The following is an 18,696-nucleotide window of genomic DNA, read 5'->3' as shown; positions in this document are numbered from 1 at the left end:
AAGAAAAACAGCGTAGCAGCAAATTTACAATGCTAACATGCTAACTAAATTAGCCTGGCGTAGCAGGATGTACTGGCCCAGAAATGGACTTAAAAGATGGCCTTTGGATGATGGAACAGTTCCTGAAAAAAGGCTACACACTTAAAAAAAGGTGGTTCTTTGAGGGTTGTTTGGTAAAGGCCATGGTTCTGTTTAGAACCATGAGTTCTATATAGAACGATTTCATGCTTAAATGGTTCTTTCCATGGTGAAATCATTCTTCAGATTGAAGTTTGAAATTGTTACAACAGAAGAGCCCTTTTTGGTACTATACAGGACCATTTTTAAAAAGACTCTATGTAGAACCATGTACAAGACATTCTCCATCAATCTGAAGAACCACTTCACCATGCAAAGAACAATTTAAGCATGAAATGGCCCCATAGAGAACTCAAAGTTCTGAAGAGAACCGTTGCCCCGACTAAAAAAAATCCTCAACCATTTTTAAAGTGTGTATATGAGTTGTAAGATGGTGCTTCAAGGGTTCTTTAGTAGAGAAAATGGTTCTATATGGAACCATGAACACGCAAAGAACCCTTTGCATGATTAAAGGGTTCTTTGCATGGAAGTGTTCTTAAGATTGATGGAGAATTTGCTGTAAATGGTTCTATATAGCACCCAAAAGGGTTCTTCTATTGTTACGTTGTCAAGCTTGTAACAATAGATAAACCCTTTTGGGTGCTATATAGAACCATTTTCATAAAGGTTCTATATAGAACCATCTGTAGCACATTCATACACATTACCAATCTGAAGAGCCCTTTCATGATGCAAAGAACCCTTTAATCATTCAGAGGGTTCTTTAAGTGGTCATGGCTCTACATAGAACCGCTTTCTTTACTAAAGAGTCCTTGAAGCATCATCATTTGTAAGAGTGTAGATGGTTTCAAGTCCTTTTCAGTAGCAGCTTTTTCCCAAAAATAAAAATAAATATGGCAGTTTATTGATGAACGCTACTGCTGTCATCATCGCAGTTACTGCTGTCTAAGGAGGTGTTGCATCTAATGCATTTGATTGACAAGTAGGTACTATAAAGTGAAACTATAAGGTCAGTAGAGCTGATATAATGGATAGTGAGTGTAGATACAAGGAGGTGTTTTAGTGAAGTGGCTGGTTGCTGTATATTTACAATGCTGACATGCAGATATGGCTGTGAGGGTGTGCTGACCCAGAAATTAACTGGAAATTTGCATTTTGGACAGTAAGGTCCCTTAAAAATGCTCATGCGCTCATGTTTGCTGTTATTGTTGTCCAACTGTTTTTCAAATCAAATCAAATCAAATCAGATTTATTGTCACATCACAAGAGTACAGGGACACAGGTGAGTGAAAAACTTGAGTGCGAGTTCCACAAATTATGCAAAGAACAGTATTTACACATAGATAAACAAAACTATAGATAGGATAGAAGAATAGATAAAACCAATTTAACTAAAATATATACATATAATCCTACACAATAACTTAAAAATAATAATATTGCACCGAGACATATAATATTGCACTGGGAATGTAGGGTGGGTGTAATCAACTATATACTATATATAGTAATGGATATTACAATGCTATGTGGATGTGCAGATAATCACACTAGGTGTGGAGGTAGAAGATGGTACAGTAGGTGGCAGAGTATTTAGTAAAGTGCAAGGTACAGGAAGTTAAGTGGAAGCGCAGGGGGAGAGTATTGTCTTTGGATAGGTATTCAAAGTCCAGCTATGCAAGTAAAGTGCGGGAGTACAGTGGGTGCACGTACGTGTAATGGGAAGGGTTGGGCTGGGCAGAGCAGTGATTACTGGCTGTTCAATAGCCTGGTTGCATGGGGGATAGCCTGGTTGCATGGGAGTGATTGGAGTGATTTCCATATCTGACCACGAATTCAACCTGTTTTTCTTCAAACCTAGATAGCTTGTTGAAGCTGTTTAGCTGTTGAAGCTGAGTTTAGGTTTGTTCCAGTAGCTGCTTTTCTCCAAGAAAGAAATGGCGTAGCAGAAAATTTACCATGCTAACATGCTAGCATCAAGAAATAAATAACTACAATAAAAAAAAGCATCAAATGATGAAATGATGAAATTTTAGTATTTATACTCTTTTATGTCCATATTTCAACAGAATGTCATTACTCCTAATGTGCGGTTCATCTTCAAACATGCTTCAGTAGCTGCTTTTTTCCATAAAAGTAAAATGGCTAATTTACTGCGCTAACATACTAGCTAATTCACTTGAACATGGGCATGTGAAGCTGGTAGCAGGCATATATTTAGTAACATATTCTTTATTCTATATGCAAGTTTACCACATCTCTTCTGAAAAGGTCTGAATTTGAGGCCTGTTCCTCAATAGTATTGAACTAGCCTGTTAGCATATTAGCTGCCTGCTGGCCTCGTCCAATGAGAACAGAATATAGTTTAGTTACGGAGAATACAAAGTCATTTGGGTGCACTTCAACAATTAACAACAATTCACAGGCTTTCAACAATTAACAGTCTCAAAATGACTAAAACCTGCATGAACTTTAGTATTTAGACCCTTTTATGTCAATACTTCATCAACAGAATGTCATTACTACTAACAATGGGGCTCATCCTCAAACATGTTCCGGTAGCTGCTTATTCTCCACAGAATTTTACAGTGCTAACATGCTAACCGTCCTTTGGATGGAAGAATTGTCGTCATTGCCTCAAAACTGTGGCACAACGGTGTACATTATGTATCGTAGCCGTCATTGCTGTCCAGATGTGTGTGTTATGAGTCATCTCTTGGAGAGATTACTAAATCAGATCATGATCTAAGCGCGCTTGTCTTCGACCTTTCATATTCAGCGGAGCTACCCGCTGTGTCAGAACTAGTCTGGATGAGGCTCGAATAGCTCAGCGGTTTCCTCACAGCACACGTCAGTCACAGCGTGCAGCCAAGCAGAGCGTCTTCACATCCACCCAGAGAACAGAGTGCGCCGCGCGCTGCTAGCATGGGTCTCTCTGCTTCTGATGTGGTATTCTGAAGCACTGCGAGGCCACTATCTCTCTGTGACAATCTCATCTCGTTTTTGTTACACTATTCACTGTTAGTTTTGTTGTTTATGTCTGCGAAACGCTGCTTCGCTTAAAGGAGTAGTTCAATGAAAAATCACAAACAACTTACATAATTTCACTCAGCCAGGACATGTTTAGTGTCCCAAGTTGGTTCCTTTAGCGCTGCACTGGAGCTACGAGGCTAATGTAGCTAACAAGCCATGGACAAAAGCAGAAGCAGGTGTGTTGCTACTAGGCTATGAGGCTAATTTAGCTAACAAATATTGGACAGTGAGAGACTTGAGATTACTTAAAGGGGAAGTCCACTGATTTTACAAAAAATTCTACAAAATTAAAGGGTTGAGATGTAATCAAAGTCATTCAGGGTGGTTTGGTGTAAAACGCTCTGTTCTAGAAAAACTTGAAGAATTGTTCACAGTGGTGGTGATAGGAACCAGACGTCCACCTCTAAAAGCTCCCTCACAGAAAGTTATTACACAAAATAGTTAGATATACGCTGCTTGGTGTCTGACACATTGTTTTAGGACAGGTTTGGGATAAAGTTTTGGCTTGAAATGTATTTTAATCCATTTAATTTAATCCATTCATGGTGAAGAGGTACATGTAGGGTGTTGCGAGACAAAAGAGTCCCCAAAGAAAACTAATTTTTTCAGATTTATGACGATTTTATGATCATCAATGTTACATATAAAAACTCAGAAGACTCGTGTAGGTTCACTGGTGGTTTTGGATGGTAAATAAAATGTCTATATATTTCTGTTGTAGTCATGGCGACCCCTGGTTCCTATCACCACCACTGTAAAGAAACCTGAGTCTCTACAATCAACCATTTCACACCAAACCACTCTGAATGGCTCTGTTTACATCTTAACAACTGAAAAATTGGTGGAATTCCCGTTCAACTCATCACGGAAAATGTCTGGAAGTATCATTCACCCCTATTTATACCTTATTCATGTTTATTTTATTAAAATAAACAAGTGAACGTTCCATTTTGTCACTACCAAAACAATCATAACACTTACCGAAACTTTACCAAATGTTTCAGTGGTGACTGTTTCGGTAGTGACTGTTTCAGTAGTGACTGTTTCGGTAGTGCCAATTTTAGCTCATTTAGCAGAACACAAAATGCTAGCCAGTACATGACCAGCAAACACAGCTTTGAACAGCTGTACACACAGAAAATCATATTGTTTTGAACTAAAACACAAAAAATTGCACAAAATATGTGTTTCGGTAGTGACAATTCTCAATGTTCCACACTGAATTTCAGACTTTGGGACACATTTACTTCAAATCAATGAGATCTAACTGCTCACCATGTGGCCACGAGGGACAGGGGTGCAGCCTCACTTCCTGCTCTAAAATGCAGGGGTGTGGCTAAAATAAGACTCCGCCTACATACTAAAACTCTTGCATTTCTGTATTGCCAATGTTGAAAACGTGGCACAGTATTTTTTCAAATAAAATATTTTACTTCAAAATGAAACTCATGATAAATTTGAATCTTAACTTCAATTTAACAGAAAAAAAGGATTTAAAAATGTATAAAAAATACAAAAAAATAAGTATTATTTTCACAAATGTAAATTTAAAGGTTAGGGTTTGGAACAGAAAACTCCCAACAGAAAGCAGCGTATAAATTATAATTTTGTATATATTCATCGTATTACTATATCAATTAATGTCTTATGTATAAATAAATCATAATACAGGGAGATTCACTCGAAAGAGGCCCCGAATATTCTGCTGTAACTCCCGTTAGGATGAAGCAATCTGAACCAAAAAAATACCCTACATACCTTGACATATGTGTAATCGATTGCATTACATGCGATGCTGGAAGTGATTTCCGTTTTCTCCCAGACACATGAAGGGGTACGGGGGTACGCACCTGGAAGGTGCAAACGGAGGGTAAACGTTGTGACGGCTGTCCTGCGCCTACCTCATCACTCCGACGCAGGACCATCCCAGCTTGTTTGATGCTCCATATATTCAGATTGCTTCATCCTAGAGAGAGTTATTACAGAATATTCGGGGCCTCTTTCGAGTGAATCTCCCTATATAATCCTTATAAATAAGGTCTGAATACATTTTCTTACTGTGGGATCACAGTTTGATTCAGTAGAACTCAGTAGAACGATCCATATAAGCTTGCATTGCTTATTAGCTACATTAGCCTCGTAGCTCCAGTGCAGAACTAAAGAAGGAAGCGTGTCTTGGCTGATCGACTGATGTTGACATGAGGCTGAAGGACTCTGATAGTTTTCCACTGGTAGTTGCAGGAGGGTGCGCTGAATGCAGCTGTCAACTCCAGTGAATCTCCGAGGTCTTGCATGGAATTAAATGGAACCGCTCCATGGCATCAGCGGCTATGGAATGGGAGGATATGGCATCATCCCATCCGAGCGATGTTTGTTTGACCTAATGTCTAAAGCGTTGACCTAAAGCGTTCGTTGTGCTGTCCCTTTGTGCTCAGAGCGATGTTTTTTCTTCTCTTTGTCTTCCCACAGGGCATCACGTTCGATGAGTTCAGGTCCTTCTTTCAGTTCCTCAACAACCTGGAGGACTTTGCCATCGCCATGCAGATGTACAACTTCGCCAGCCGCTCCATCGGACAAGGTTTTGCGTGTTTTGTATTAGATCACATAGAACTGTAGTTTCATTAAGTTACTCTGCCTCAGTATTTGGGTCATTCTACAGAAACGTCCATTTTCATGTCCCTAGCTAGTTTATAGATATATTACACTTAAAAAATCATGTTAGGGTTACAATTTATTTATATTTTAAAATAAAACAGTGTTATTTTAACGATTTCACCTTCTTGAACCTCAATTTAGCAATATTGGTTTTTAAATCAATAATCTAGAATTCCAAGCACCACAGAAGAGCTCGTCCCCACAGTCATGTGTGAAGGCTGAGGCCATATTTTGAAGAAAAAAAACACATTTTCTGCAATTTTAACTACAATAATCTATGCATGACTATGAAATATATAAATTAAATGACAAAGAAAACAAATGACAAATAAATATTATAAAATTTATCATGAAAGTTGTCCCCAGGAGTCGTGTCACTGGTGTTACCGCGTAACAGAAAAAAATTTATTTTGAAATAAAAATCACACCGATGACATCACTTTCCTTTTACCTGATTTCTGAGGATCTGTGAAGAAAAGCACATGGTGAGTCCACTGTGTCTTTCAGTTATCAGAGATTTTCTCATTTAGCTCATGATTTCATATGAAGCTTTTAGCTGAAGTCACTGGGGTGACCAACTTTATTCTTAGGTAATTGTGAATAAATAGAATACAAATGGATTAAATTACATATTTTAGTGGATATTCCATGATTGACAACATGTGGTTTGATGCTCTGTAGCAGCCATTTAGTAAAATGCATTTTGTCAATAAAAAAAGTCTCTGATGTTACCTTTATTATGTGTAACACCAATGAGGATCAGTAACACCAGTGACTCCTATGGAGAGACAGAAAAGTGGACGTTTCTGTAGAATGACCCATTTAGAAAAATTCCCCAAAAATCAGAAAAGAGCAAAAGCGCGTCATGTGACTTTTCAAACCACTGACAAGGCAAAAAATATTAATTTTACTGAAATGTTTTAGACTTTTATACTGATAGACCTCCAGCTTTAAACATGAAAGTAGAAAACATTTTAAAACGGCTAAACTGTTTATTACATCAGCCCAAATTCAAATCTTACATGATGATAAACACAAGGGTCCTGAAAAGTCCCTCTCAAAAGGGCATTCCGGCCTAAAAATAGCATTTAGCTAATGTTATTGTCATTCTATGTAATATTCTGTAGCGCAGCGCTGCTTCCCTCTGCCTCAAATTCACGATTTTGGATCTTTTGTTGTGTTGTCCTCCATCTGTGTTCTCTCACTACAGTTCCCAGCATGCCTTTCCTGCTTCCCACAGCGATAAACATATCCACTGATTGACGTAGAGGCTAATAGACGTGATATTCTGCTTCCTAGCAGTAGCGACCGTGTGCCGATCTTCACAGCTGGTCTACTTGTAGTTTTTTTTAAACATTCCTTCCACCTTCAAGATACATCATCAGAAGGGGACGATCCTAGTCTTTAAAGCAAACAAATCTGACTCGAGAGACTTGTGGCTCGGCTGTAGGAGGCGATTAGGCATGTTTAGGGCAGATCTATTGACGGTTACATTGTGGATTTTGGCCAGAATTCCCCTTTAAGTAAGAGTAATGCTAGCGTCGTGCAACTGACCTTAATTTCCATAAAGAAAATGGCCCATAAAAAAGTAAACAAAGCCATTTGACTACTTGAGTGACCACTTTGAGTTCCCTGAAGTTCATATTCGCCTCACAAATGAGGTTCTAACTGTCAAGGTTTGACCATTTCAGCATTATTTTGGAAAGTTAGCATACATTAGCCAGCATTTGCTAAATCCGACATTAGCCAAATTAGCTTCAGGTTTAATAAAGAGCTGTTTGTTAGTCTAAAACGATAATATACACCTTTAATAAGGATGGTGCTTCAAGCGTTCTTTAATGAAGGCAGTGGTTCTATTTAGAACTCATGGTGGTAAATAGAACCCTGCCTTCAGTAAAGAGCCCTTTAAGAACCATCATTAAGAGTGTAGTACAAGAAGACAGTTGCTATTTACCCAAGGTTAGTTAGCGAGTTGGCTAACTGCTTTCTCATGTTAGAGGTTCAGTTGCAGAAAGTTGTGAAGATTTTTAAAGAAGGCAACTTTTAAAACCTGTTAAAACTGACTGTGGCTGAATTTAATGGTTTCTGAAAAAATACTCAAGTAACAGTAAAATTATTGTTTTAATTATATTGAATAATATCTTTGTGTTTGTGTGTCAGATGAGTTTGCGAGGGCCGTGTACGTAGCGACGGGGCTGAAGCTCACGCGCCACCTAGTGAATACCATCTTTAAAATCTTCGACGTGGACCACGATGACCAGCTGAGCTACAAAGAGTTCATCGGCATCATGAAGGACAGACTGCACCGCGGAGCCCGGGTGAGAGAGAGAGAGAGAGAGAGAGAGAGAGAGAGAGAAGAGAGAGAGAGAGACAGAGAGAGAGAGAGAGAGAGAGAGAGGGGAGAGAGAGAGAAAGAGAGGGAGTGGGGGATGAAAGAGGTTAGTGCCGTTATTACAACTTTGCTGCCATCTAGTGGTGGATAATGATTATTTCTCTACACAGACACACTCGCAAACAATTGTGCAAAAGTTTGGGCACCCTCGGTCAACAAAAAGTGATTTGACCAGGGGGACCCAAACTTTTGCACATGAACATACATATATTTTTATACACTTCCACCTCCTTGTTTCTACACTCTCTGCCCATTTTATCAGCTCCACTGACCATACAGGAGCACTTTGTAGTTCTACAGTTGCAGACTGTAGTCCATCTGTTTCTCTGCATACTTTGTTACCCTGTTCTTCAGTGGTCAGGGCCCCCATGGACCCTCACAGAGCAGGCACTATTTGGGTGGTGGATCATTCTCAGCACTGCAGTAACACTGATGTGGTGGTGGTGTGTTAGTGTGTGTTGTGCTGGTACGAGTGGATCAGACACAGCAGTGCTGCTGGAGTTTTTAAACACTGTGGCCACTCACTGTCCACTCTATTAGACACGCCTACCTTGTCAGTCCACCTTGTAAATGTAAAGTCAGAGACGATAGCTCATCTGCTGCTGCACAGTTTGTGTTGGTCATCCTCTAGTCCTTCATCAGTGGTCACAGGACGCTGCCCACAGGACGCTGTCAGCTGGATGTTTTTGGTTGGTGGACTATTCTCAGTCCAGCAGTGACACTGAGGTGTTTAAAAACTCCAGCAGCACTGCTGTGTCCGATCTACTCAGACCAGCACAACACACACTAACACACCACCACCACGTCAGTGTTACTGCAGTGCTGAGAATGATCCACCACCCAAATAGTACCTGCTCTGTGAGGGTCCATGGGGGTCCTGACCACTGAAGAACAGGGTAAAAGGGGGCTAACAAAGTATGCAGAGAAACAGATGGACTACAGTCTGTAACTGTAGAACTACAAAGTGCACCTATATAGTAAGTGGAGCTGATAAAATGGACAATGAGCGTAGAAACAAGGATCGGTGTGTGTATACATATATATATATATATATATATATGATATATATATATATATATATATAACATACATTCAGTCAGGTGTGTACAAACTAGTTCCTTGACTGGTATTGTTTAATTTTTCATATCTAACTAAACTGCCACTACACTTATGTGTTATTAATTATTTGTGCATGGATTATTAACCTTGTAATGAATTGCTGATGCCTCACAGGCTTTGCTTACCTTTCTTTATTAATGCACTGAGTACCTGTGTTACTGTACTGACTCTATAGACCTCTGAAGTCGTGCGTCATGCTGTGGTCACCATCACCCCCTTATAAGGCAATCTGGGACCAGGCTGGTTTTCTCTACGGGGAAAAATGAACCGTGTTTTTGAAATACGCTGCAATCACTTCCTGTGGTGTATCAGCTTTGGAACACTTGTTTAGCACAGAGAGCAACAGTGTTCACTTTCCCATAGAGTAAAACAGCTTAGTCTCAGATTGCCTTATATGGGCGTTACTCCGACTACTAACTTCAGAGCTCTGTTCTCTCGTTTATTCTCTCTCTCTAACTCTGTTGCATGCCTTCCTTCTCTCCCTCACCCCTCTTACCCCTCTTTCCTTCTGTGCTGCTCACCGTCTCTCTGGCTGCAGGGCTATAAGGCTGTAGAACGTTACACTTCCTTCAGGTCGTGTCTGAAGAAGGAGCTGGCAGGAAGATAAGTACAAACACATCTGTGTGCATCTCACTATGGGGGACCAGATCACTCAGAATAAACCATTAAAGCGACATTTCACCAGAAAATCATATTTATGTACAGTCAGAATCAAAAGTTTGGGTGCTCCTGGTCAGATGACGTTTTTTTGATTTTCTAAGTGGAAACAAGTTTTAACATTTTCTCCACTTATTTTCTCAAATATGTTTACGTAGTATCTCAAAATAATTATGTATTTTTTTCAAAATTTTGACTTGGTATTTCGACATCATTTCTTTTTTCTCAAAAGTTTGACTTAGTATCTCGAGAAAATTACTTAATTATCTCCAAATAATGACTTTGTATTATTTGTATCTCAAAGTAACTTTGTTTTCAAAATACTGACTTAGTATCTTGAAATAATGATGTATGTTTTGCAAAATATTAATTTAGCATCTCAAAATGACAATTTTTCTGTATAATGATTTAATGTCTTGAAATAATGACTTATTTTTTCAAAGGTTTGACTTAGCATCTTGAAAAAATTACTTATTTTCTCAAAGGTTTGTCTCAGGATCTCAAAATAATGACTTATTTTCTTTAAAGTTTGATTTAGCATCTTGAAAAAATTACTTATTTTTTCAAAATACTAATTTAATGTCTTGAAATAACGACATTTTCTCAAAATGACAACATAGTATTTTAAAATACTGACCTATTCTCAAAATATTGACTTAGTATCTCAAAATAATGGCATTTTATCCAAATATTATCTTAATATCTTGAAAAAAATTATTTTCTCAAAATTTTAACACAGTATCTCAAAGTAATGACTTGTTTTCTCAAAATATTAGCTTAGTACCTCAAAATCATATCTTTTCTCAAAATACTGACTTAGTATTTCAGAATAATGACCTATTCTCCGAATATTGACTTTGAATATCAAAATAGGGACTTTTTAGAATGTTATCTTAATATCTTGAAACTTGCTTACTTTCTCAACATTTTAACATTATTTTGTCAAAGTACTGACTTACTATCTTGAAATAATGACTTATGTTCTCAAAATGTGCAATTTGTATGTCAAAATAATGAATTATTTTCGCAAAATATCAATGTATTAAAAAAAACTACTTAAGTTGTATCTCAAAATAATTTGTGCAACATTTTTGACATTTTTTGTTTCAAAATAATCACTTGTTTTCCCAAGATGTTCAATCAGTATCACAAAATAATGACTTATTTTCAAAAGTGACTTAATATCATGAACTTTTTTTTTCTTAAAATGATGATTTTGAATTGTTTTTTGTTTGCTTACCAAATGTTGTCAACAAGACCCCTTTGGTGTTTTCTTCTTTTGTTTTGCACTGGAGCTACGAGGCCAATGTAGCTGAGAAGTAATAGAAGCTTTTACTCCACCAATTAGCACAGCGCTGACTGCATTCCTAAAATATCATATACTTGCTTATCATACAGCATCAGAAACCACATAATCAATCTATAAGAGATTACTGGACCACTCCACCCAGGTTTGGGCGAGTCTGTGATGGTTTAGCGTCAGTTAGCGCCATGCTAATGCTAATATGCTTCCATTACTTGTTAGCTACATTAGCGTTGTAGCTAATGAAGCACCAAACATGTCTTGGTGGATCAGCTACATTTACAGTAAGTCAAGAAAATTTTGCCAAACTACTCCAAATGCTAACTCGCTAGCAAAGCGGTCCCAGTAATAACTTCTGTTCATTTGCTCTTTTTCTCTCGTGCACCAGGTGAACAGTGGGTCCTTCCTCACCTGCATGCGCTCAGAGGCAGGGCAACACGTCCACCAGCTCTGGAGGCAGTTCCGCAAGATGGACTAACATCATCGTCATCGTCATCATCGCCGCTGTCTTCAGAGGTCTGCTAAATACAAAGAGAGGCAGCTGCCTCTTTTCAGTCCAGCCTCAACTCTGCATGTAGCAAAGCCTTGCATGACTTTCCCTTTTTAAACAGGACGCCTTCCCTCTTTCTCCTAATGCTTCCACTGGGGCTGGACTGGACTGTACGTTTCACTAATAATGCAATATGCAACAGCGGTCAGTCATCTGTACCAGTACAGAACAGTTTCAAAACAAACCAAAAGCCCAGTTCACATTTATCTGACGAGACAATCGAGTGTTAGAACGTTACAGACAGCGCTTTAAAAGAACATTATCGCTGAAACCCGCTAGAACAACTTCATTTTAACCTAGATAGCACTTGATAAAGGGATTAAACCATCTTCAATGTAGGAAAGACAACGGTTCTATATAGAACCATGAACCTCTCAAAGAACCATTGCATGATTAAATGGTTCTTCAGATTATTGTAGACTATGTTGCATCTGGTTCTATATAGCACCTAAAAAGGGTTCTGCTACTGTTACGATGTCAAGCTTGTTACACTAAAAAATCTTTTTGGTGCTACAGAGAACCATATACAACCATTTCTCCATGCAAAGAACCCTTTAAGCATGCAAATGTTTTTTTGAGTGTTCATGGTTCTATATAGAACCACTGTCTTTACTAAAGAGCCCTCGAAGAACCATCTTTGTGTCCATAATAAAAAAACATTGTCTTAATGCTTGTCAACTGCCTGTAGATGAGTTAGACCAATCAAACCTCCATGTGTTGTGACATCACAACCACGACTTACTGGCAGGTTGCCACACTGCATTCAGGTGTCAAGCCTCCCTGAAGGGATACCGTAACAAGCATGTAACGTCCTAGCAACCACCTGGGATATCCCAGCAGCCACCTATCAACACCCTAGCAACCCCCTGGGATACCATAGCAACCACCTAGCAACACCCTAGCAACCACCTAGCAACCACCTGCGATACCATAGCAACTGCTTATCAACACTTCTGCACCCACCTAAAACACCATAGTAACTGTTCACCAGCACCCTAGCAACCACCTGGGACCTGCTTAAACTGTAAACCTAAATCTAAACCTCTGCTCAAATTGCCTTTAACACATACTATAACTGTCTTATCTTGTCAGATGAGCGTGAACTGGGCTTAAAACGTTCAATGGCAAAGAGACTCATCTCTCCTTTCCTAATTTCTTGGGACGTAAAGCGTCTCTTCTTATTTCTTTTGCTGTGCGCAAACTCAGTCAAGCCTATTTCACAGTTATCAATACTAAAATGCTGCACTTTGGCCTTTTATCTGCTGTTACATTCAGCCAATGTATATGCACACACTAAAGCTAATATATATTTCTGCATTGCAGAACAATAAATAAATGAAGGGAAAAGAGTGAAAAAGAACAAGAGAACTATCCAAGCTAACACTAACATGAAGGAAAGACGATGTATTTAGCTGCCTGATCAAACTTTCCAATGAAGGAGGTCCAAAAAATGTTGATAACAAGCAAATAATGCACAAACAGTAGCTGGATTTGAGGTTACACTTGATTGTTTACTTCTGTTTGGCTCATTTATGTGAGCAAAAATCAGAGACGTCTTAATAAAAAACACTCATGAAAGTGCACAACAAGTTTGTTTGCCATGCTCTGTTTTGGTAATCTGTGGTTCTGAGCTGGTACCACCCTTATAAAAAGAGCTGCAGTTTTACTGACCAGTGTAGTATAATATTTCAGTACTGTAATGTACCTGTGGGCATCCAGGACCAGAGCAACCACCTAGCAACACCCTAGCAAACACCATAGGATAACATAGCAACCACCTAGCAACGACCATAGCAACAACCATAGCAACCACCCAGCAACCACATGGGATACAATAGCAACCACCTAGCAACACCCTAGCGACCACATGGGATACCATAGCAACCACCTAGGATACCATAGCAACCACCTAGCAACACTTGGGATACAATAGCAACACCCTAGAAACCACATGGGATACCACAGCAACCTGGCAGCCTGGCTCAGCTGTACTACTGTAGCTCTTTTTCATACAGGCTGGCAGTTCAGCAGCTCAGAGCTACATCTTTAGCGCACATTTGACTTTCTGTCTTTTTATTTTCTCAAAGACCAAAAGATGAAACATATGATTCTTTGTCTACAGGCCAGTTTCACTATGACTGAACATGATTCCTCTGTTACAACCCAAAGAACTGTGTGTGTGTTTTGTTGTGTGTTTATGACAGTTTATGAAGTGTTTATGATCATAGAATGTATCACTTTCTTCCATTTTTCATGGATAACAGCAGCTGTTACGTTTGCACTGCCTGCATTATTTGTCAAACAGACGTCGTGTATCTTAACGCCGACCATGAAGAGTCTGTGTTCATCTGGAATAAAATGAAGTTAAATGAACGAATAGTCCTGTTTTCTTATTGCATATAAACTGAGCTCATCACACTTCATGTGAAAATAGAGTTTACCAATAATTATTTAGGACAGCTGTCTTAAATGTTTTATGCCATTTTGGGGAATTTCAGAAATTCTTCCAAATTTCTGCATAATTAAATGGTTCAGATGTAAACAGAGTCATTCAGAGTGGTTTGGTGGGAAAGAGTCCTTTCTAGAGAAATAACACGTCACAATGGTGGTGATAGGAACCAGACGTCCACCTCTAAAAGCTCCCTTACAGAAAGCTATAAGGCCACCACTGTTAAAAAAACAAGTCTCTACAATAAACCACTTCACATCTAATCCATCGAATTCTATATGAAAACGTATGAAAAACCACAGAACTTATCTGATTGCCTTTCAAACGGATAAGGGCACGTTCCTAACACATTTGATCACTTTTCCCATATTTGTCCCCATAAACAGCTCAGAATACATAGGTCCCACTTTATATTGTGTCTCTAGTAACTGTGTAGTTACATGTGAATAACATATGCAACAACATTGTAACTACTGATGATTAAGTCACTGTTATAGACGGATTACAGAACTTCACCTTATGTAATTACACGTGTGTATCACCTTCAGTTTTGCCTCATGTAATTACACTAGTGTACCATAATAGTGGTAACAGTCTGTTCTCTCTCATGTAATTACACAAGAATAATAACATGAATGTAATTACATTTGTAATCAAACTAGAACAGTGATATGTGATATGTGATAACTCACATTAAGACATTACTTACACTGTATCTGCCAGCCTTCCTAACATTTAGCTGGCATTAATGTTGTAGGTGCTGTGACACTGTAACCAGTTTCAGCTTTAATAAATCATACTGTAATGTGACAGAACAGCAGACGCCCCCTTATGTCAACATGTAACTGTTATGATATTAATTAAAAGTGTTGCATTAAACCCAAAGCAATGACTATGTTATCACCCCATTATTACATAGTAACAACATGATAACTACACAAAAACTACCCACTTATTTTTCAGTGCAACTTTGTCACTAAACTACAGGTAAGTTCTTGTGTAGAAAACAAACTTGTCGAACTACATGACGCAAAACTGACATTAACATACATGTGCAATTACATAAAATAACCTGTTGTTAACTTTCTATAACATTATTTAGTTCATTAATAATTATGTTCTTACTTCTTTAATAATAAATTTGTAACTGAATGACTTTTCCATGTGGAATGGTACAAAATACTACTACGTCTAACTGTCTTAACATTAAGCACATTCTATCATTAACCAAGTTCAACAGACATCTAACCGCTCTGATCATACCTCTTTCCTCCTGACTGTGAAACACAGCAGGAACGTTCATCAATGATGGAAAACAAACAATTTTACTCATTATTCTCCATCCGATTCACGCTCAGAAAGAAGTATCTTAACTCGTCATCGTGGTTAGAGAGACGTAACACTTTCGAATCGAATTTCCAAGTCAGAAACTATAGAAATGATCCCTGAAAGTATAGTCTTAACGTGTCAACGCTGAAGTCAGGGCTCTTCCATCCACACACAGCGGTTCACCCCGATGGTGAGCGGTTGATCCTCAGCGCTGAGAGCGCGTGTGTACCCCCGAGCACCGTTTATATCGCAGTCCGCTCTCTGTTTCCTCTCGATCGCGGCGTTTTATACGTTACTTTCGCCGCGCGGTGAGAAAAACAACGGCGCGCGCGGACATGTGGAAGTGCAGTTTGTAGCTCGGCTTGACTCGGTTTTCTATATTAAACCTGGAAACATTAAAGATTTGTGTTTTCACGGCTTATGTTTATCATTAAAAAACAGTTTATTTTGTTGTAAACTGTTTTACCCACAATCCCTCAGCTGCATAAATAACCCGTTGCCACGACAACCGCTCCTCTTCAGAGCCGTTAGACTCGAAGCGCTGCGTTTGAGACATTTTCACCTTTATTTCACTCCCAGGTGACCGTGAATCTACCGACATTTACATTTTCATGAAAATCACCTTTTATTTCTGTTAGAAAGACATTTTTGTGATGCAGCTACGAGCGGCTCGTACCGGTTCCGTCAGCCACAGCTGCTCGGTGTGAAACACGTTCTCTCTTCTAAGTTCCGGGTGACGGTCCGCTCGCCATGTGAGCAGAAGGAGGCTGTGTCTCAAATGGTTCCCTACTCACTTTAAAGTGTACACTGTGGAATAGCGGCTTTTTACACCCAAACAGCGCATTATATGTCGAATAAAGAGCTATTTATTTTCAGCCATAAGCTGCACGACTCCCTGTCTAACATTTAGGGTACTACTTGGGTGTAGAAAACATTCTCATGACGTATCTAGTGCACTACATAGGGTGTAGGGAGTCATTTGAGATTTAACCCCAGTTTAAGAGAGCAGCCTGCAGAGAACTTACCACACTGTAATGTGTTCTGGGTTTGCAAACGCTAGAGGGCGCTCCCGAGCGAGTCCAAAATGAACGGGTTGATATGGAGCATTTGAGCAAAATCATAGTTTATAAATGCTTAAACATTTTTAATATAAAAGACTACATTCATTTCCTGAACACTGAACAGCACAAAACATTTAAACACTGCTGTTACACTTTTAAGAGCTATAGAAGTTTAAAACGCCACCTCATGCATGTTCAGGACGTCTGTGAGCCCGAACAGCCAATGAGCTGCTCCGCTCGCTGACCAATCAGCACTCAGTAACAGTAACGTTAGCGTCCTGCTGCCCAAAACCCGTTTGCTGTAGAAAAAAGGAAACATACAGGGGAGTTTTCTTTGCTTTTTTAGTGAAATACATCCTTCTACTTTACATAATTAAAGGAAAGTTCTGGGCGAGTGATTAGAAACTATTTTCACTTTTAGTTTTTAGCCGGTTAGCTCCATTCACCCCATTCATTGAGGACTCGCTCATGGGCATCCTCTAGCGTTTTGCAGCCATGTTTTTGATATAACAGGGGAGATAGGAAGAGGCCAGGCTCCTCATAAACCAGCTCTGGAGCCTGCTCATGGCAGTGACTAGCTATGAGGACATCAAGGTAGTTTCATAAGTTTTTTTTTGTTGTTGTTTTTAATTATTATTTTATGTATATTCATTCATGAGATTTCATATAAAAACAGCAGCATTCTGGTTATGCAGTAATCCTCAGGGACAGAGCCACAGGCATCACAATCAAATGAGGATAAAATAATTATCATGCTACATTTTTAAAGATAATGACATTTGATTTGTTTTCTGGGAGCAGTCACGGCATTATGACCAATCAAGATCAAAGCTGCTTTTGTTTTATCAACACAAGCTTCCTTTTGATGAAGAACTGCAAGACTACGAGACGTCTTATCAAAACTAAATCGACGACACTCAGATCTGCTTGATCCTCTCCCCAAAGAACAGCGATGTCCTTGACTCACTTTCTCATTGCCTTGAGTACATCACACTAACCGGATGGGGCCAAACTTTCTTCAGTTGAGTAAAGATAATCCAGAGATTATTGTATTTGGGAATAGCAAGATAGGCACAGACTAGCTGCCTATCTGGATTCGAGAGCCCTAAAATCTAAAGAACTGGTACATAACCTTGGTGTACTAATGGACTCTGATCTTAGATTTAGCAGGCATGTGGAAGCAGTTGCTAAATCAGCTTGATATCACCTTAAGAACATCAAGATCAGAGATTGTGCCGCTGTCTTTCACAGTCAGAATGAAGGAGGTATGTTCAGAGTGGTTGATTTGCAGTTGCTCTGAGAGAAACAGTAACTGAACTTCAGTTTCTGAACTGTCCATGAGCTTCACATGATGTAAAACTTTAGTTTTACTTATAACAGGCATTCAAACCTCACAGTTGCTAGAAAAAAAGTCTTTGAATGTAAGGGAGGTAACATTCGCATGTTCCCATCATTTATTCCATTCATTGTTTGAGAGTTTGTGTGGATCCAGACCATCAATGAGTCTGGTTTCGGCCTAATATATTTGTTTGAACTCCCTCCGGAGTTGGTTAGATACACTACCATTTCATTTGATTGATCAGTGCTGGAGTAAAATTTACAGCTGTAACTGAGGTAAATCTGCCAGTAGCTGAGTGAAAGGTTTCGGTAAGCTAGCTAACTGAGGTAAATCTTCTGGGAGGTGAGGGAAATAACCATTCATAAACTGTGCATGAGCTTCAAGTGATGTAAGCCTCACTTAAACCTCACAGCAGCTAGAAAAAAGTCTATAAATGAAAGAGGAAGTAACTTTAGCACATGCGCATCATTTATTCCATGTGTTGTTTGAGAGTTTGTGTGGATCCAGTAAATAAGGATGATTTTATCACAATACAGTTGTTTGGCCTCCCTCTGGATTTGGTTAGATACACTACATTTTCATTTGATTCAATGTGAATCATTAAAACCTGCATTAACATAGAAATTTTTTTTGAACTCTCACAATGTCTCACAAGCAAGTATTTGCAGCATATAAACAAAGAACAAACCCTTTCAATTTGGTCGAACATATGGCTTGATGTGAAATTCACA

The 18,696-nt window shown here is 38.9% G+C and overlaps 1 protein-coding gene and 1 non-coding gene across 6 annotated transcripts in view; one reads left to right on the top strand and one right to left on the bottom strand.

Annotated features, from left to right (window-relative positions):
• micu3a (mitochondrial calcium uptake family, member 3a) overlaps nucleotides 1–12,227 on the top strand; it is a 59,730-nt gene extending 47,503 nt beyond the window's left edge. For 3 of the 5 annotated variants that reach the window (XM_036583567.1, XM_036583562.1, XM_036583565.1), the window contains 3 exons: nucleotides 5,581–5,689; nucleotides 7,927–8,084; nucleotides 11,626–12,227. In XM_036583567.1, the coding sequence (XP_036439460.1) occupies nucleotides 5,581–5,689; nucleotides 7,927–8,084; nucleotides 11,626–11,715 (357 nt within the window). In that variant the 3' untranslated portion in view covers nucleotides 11,716–12,227. Of the gene's footprint in view, nucleotides 1–5,580; nucleotides 5,690–7,926; nucleotides 8,085–9,815; nucleotides 10,082–11,622 lie in introns of those variants that run through there. The other 2 variants (XM_036583563.1, XM_036583566.1) reach the window with 2 other exon arrangements.
• A 3,256-nt stretch (nucleotides 12,228–15,483) lies between these two features.
• On the bottom strand, nucleotides 15,484–15,697 carry LOC118817201. Its single transcript, XR_005007997.1, has one exon. It is a non-coding gene; the product is annotated as a small nucleolar RNA U3 (small nucleolar RNA).
• Nucleotides 15,698–18,696: the final 2,999 nt, after the last annotated feature.

The sequence above is a fragment of the Colossoma macropomum genome, unplaced genomic scaffold, assembly GCF_904425465.1.
Source record: "Colossoma macropomum unplaced genomic scaffold, Colossoma_macropomum, whole genome shotgun sequence".
NCBI classification, from domain to species: domain Eukaryota; kingdom Metazoa; phylum Chordata; class Actinopteri; order Characiformes; family Serrasalmidae; genus Colossoma; species Colossoma macropomum.
Note: the sequence above shows the minus strand (reverse complement) of the source record. Positions and strands in the feature narration are given on the sequence as shown.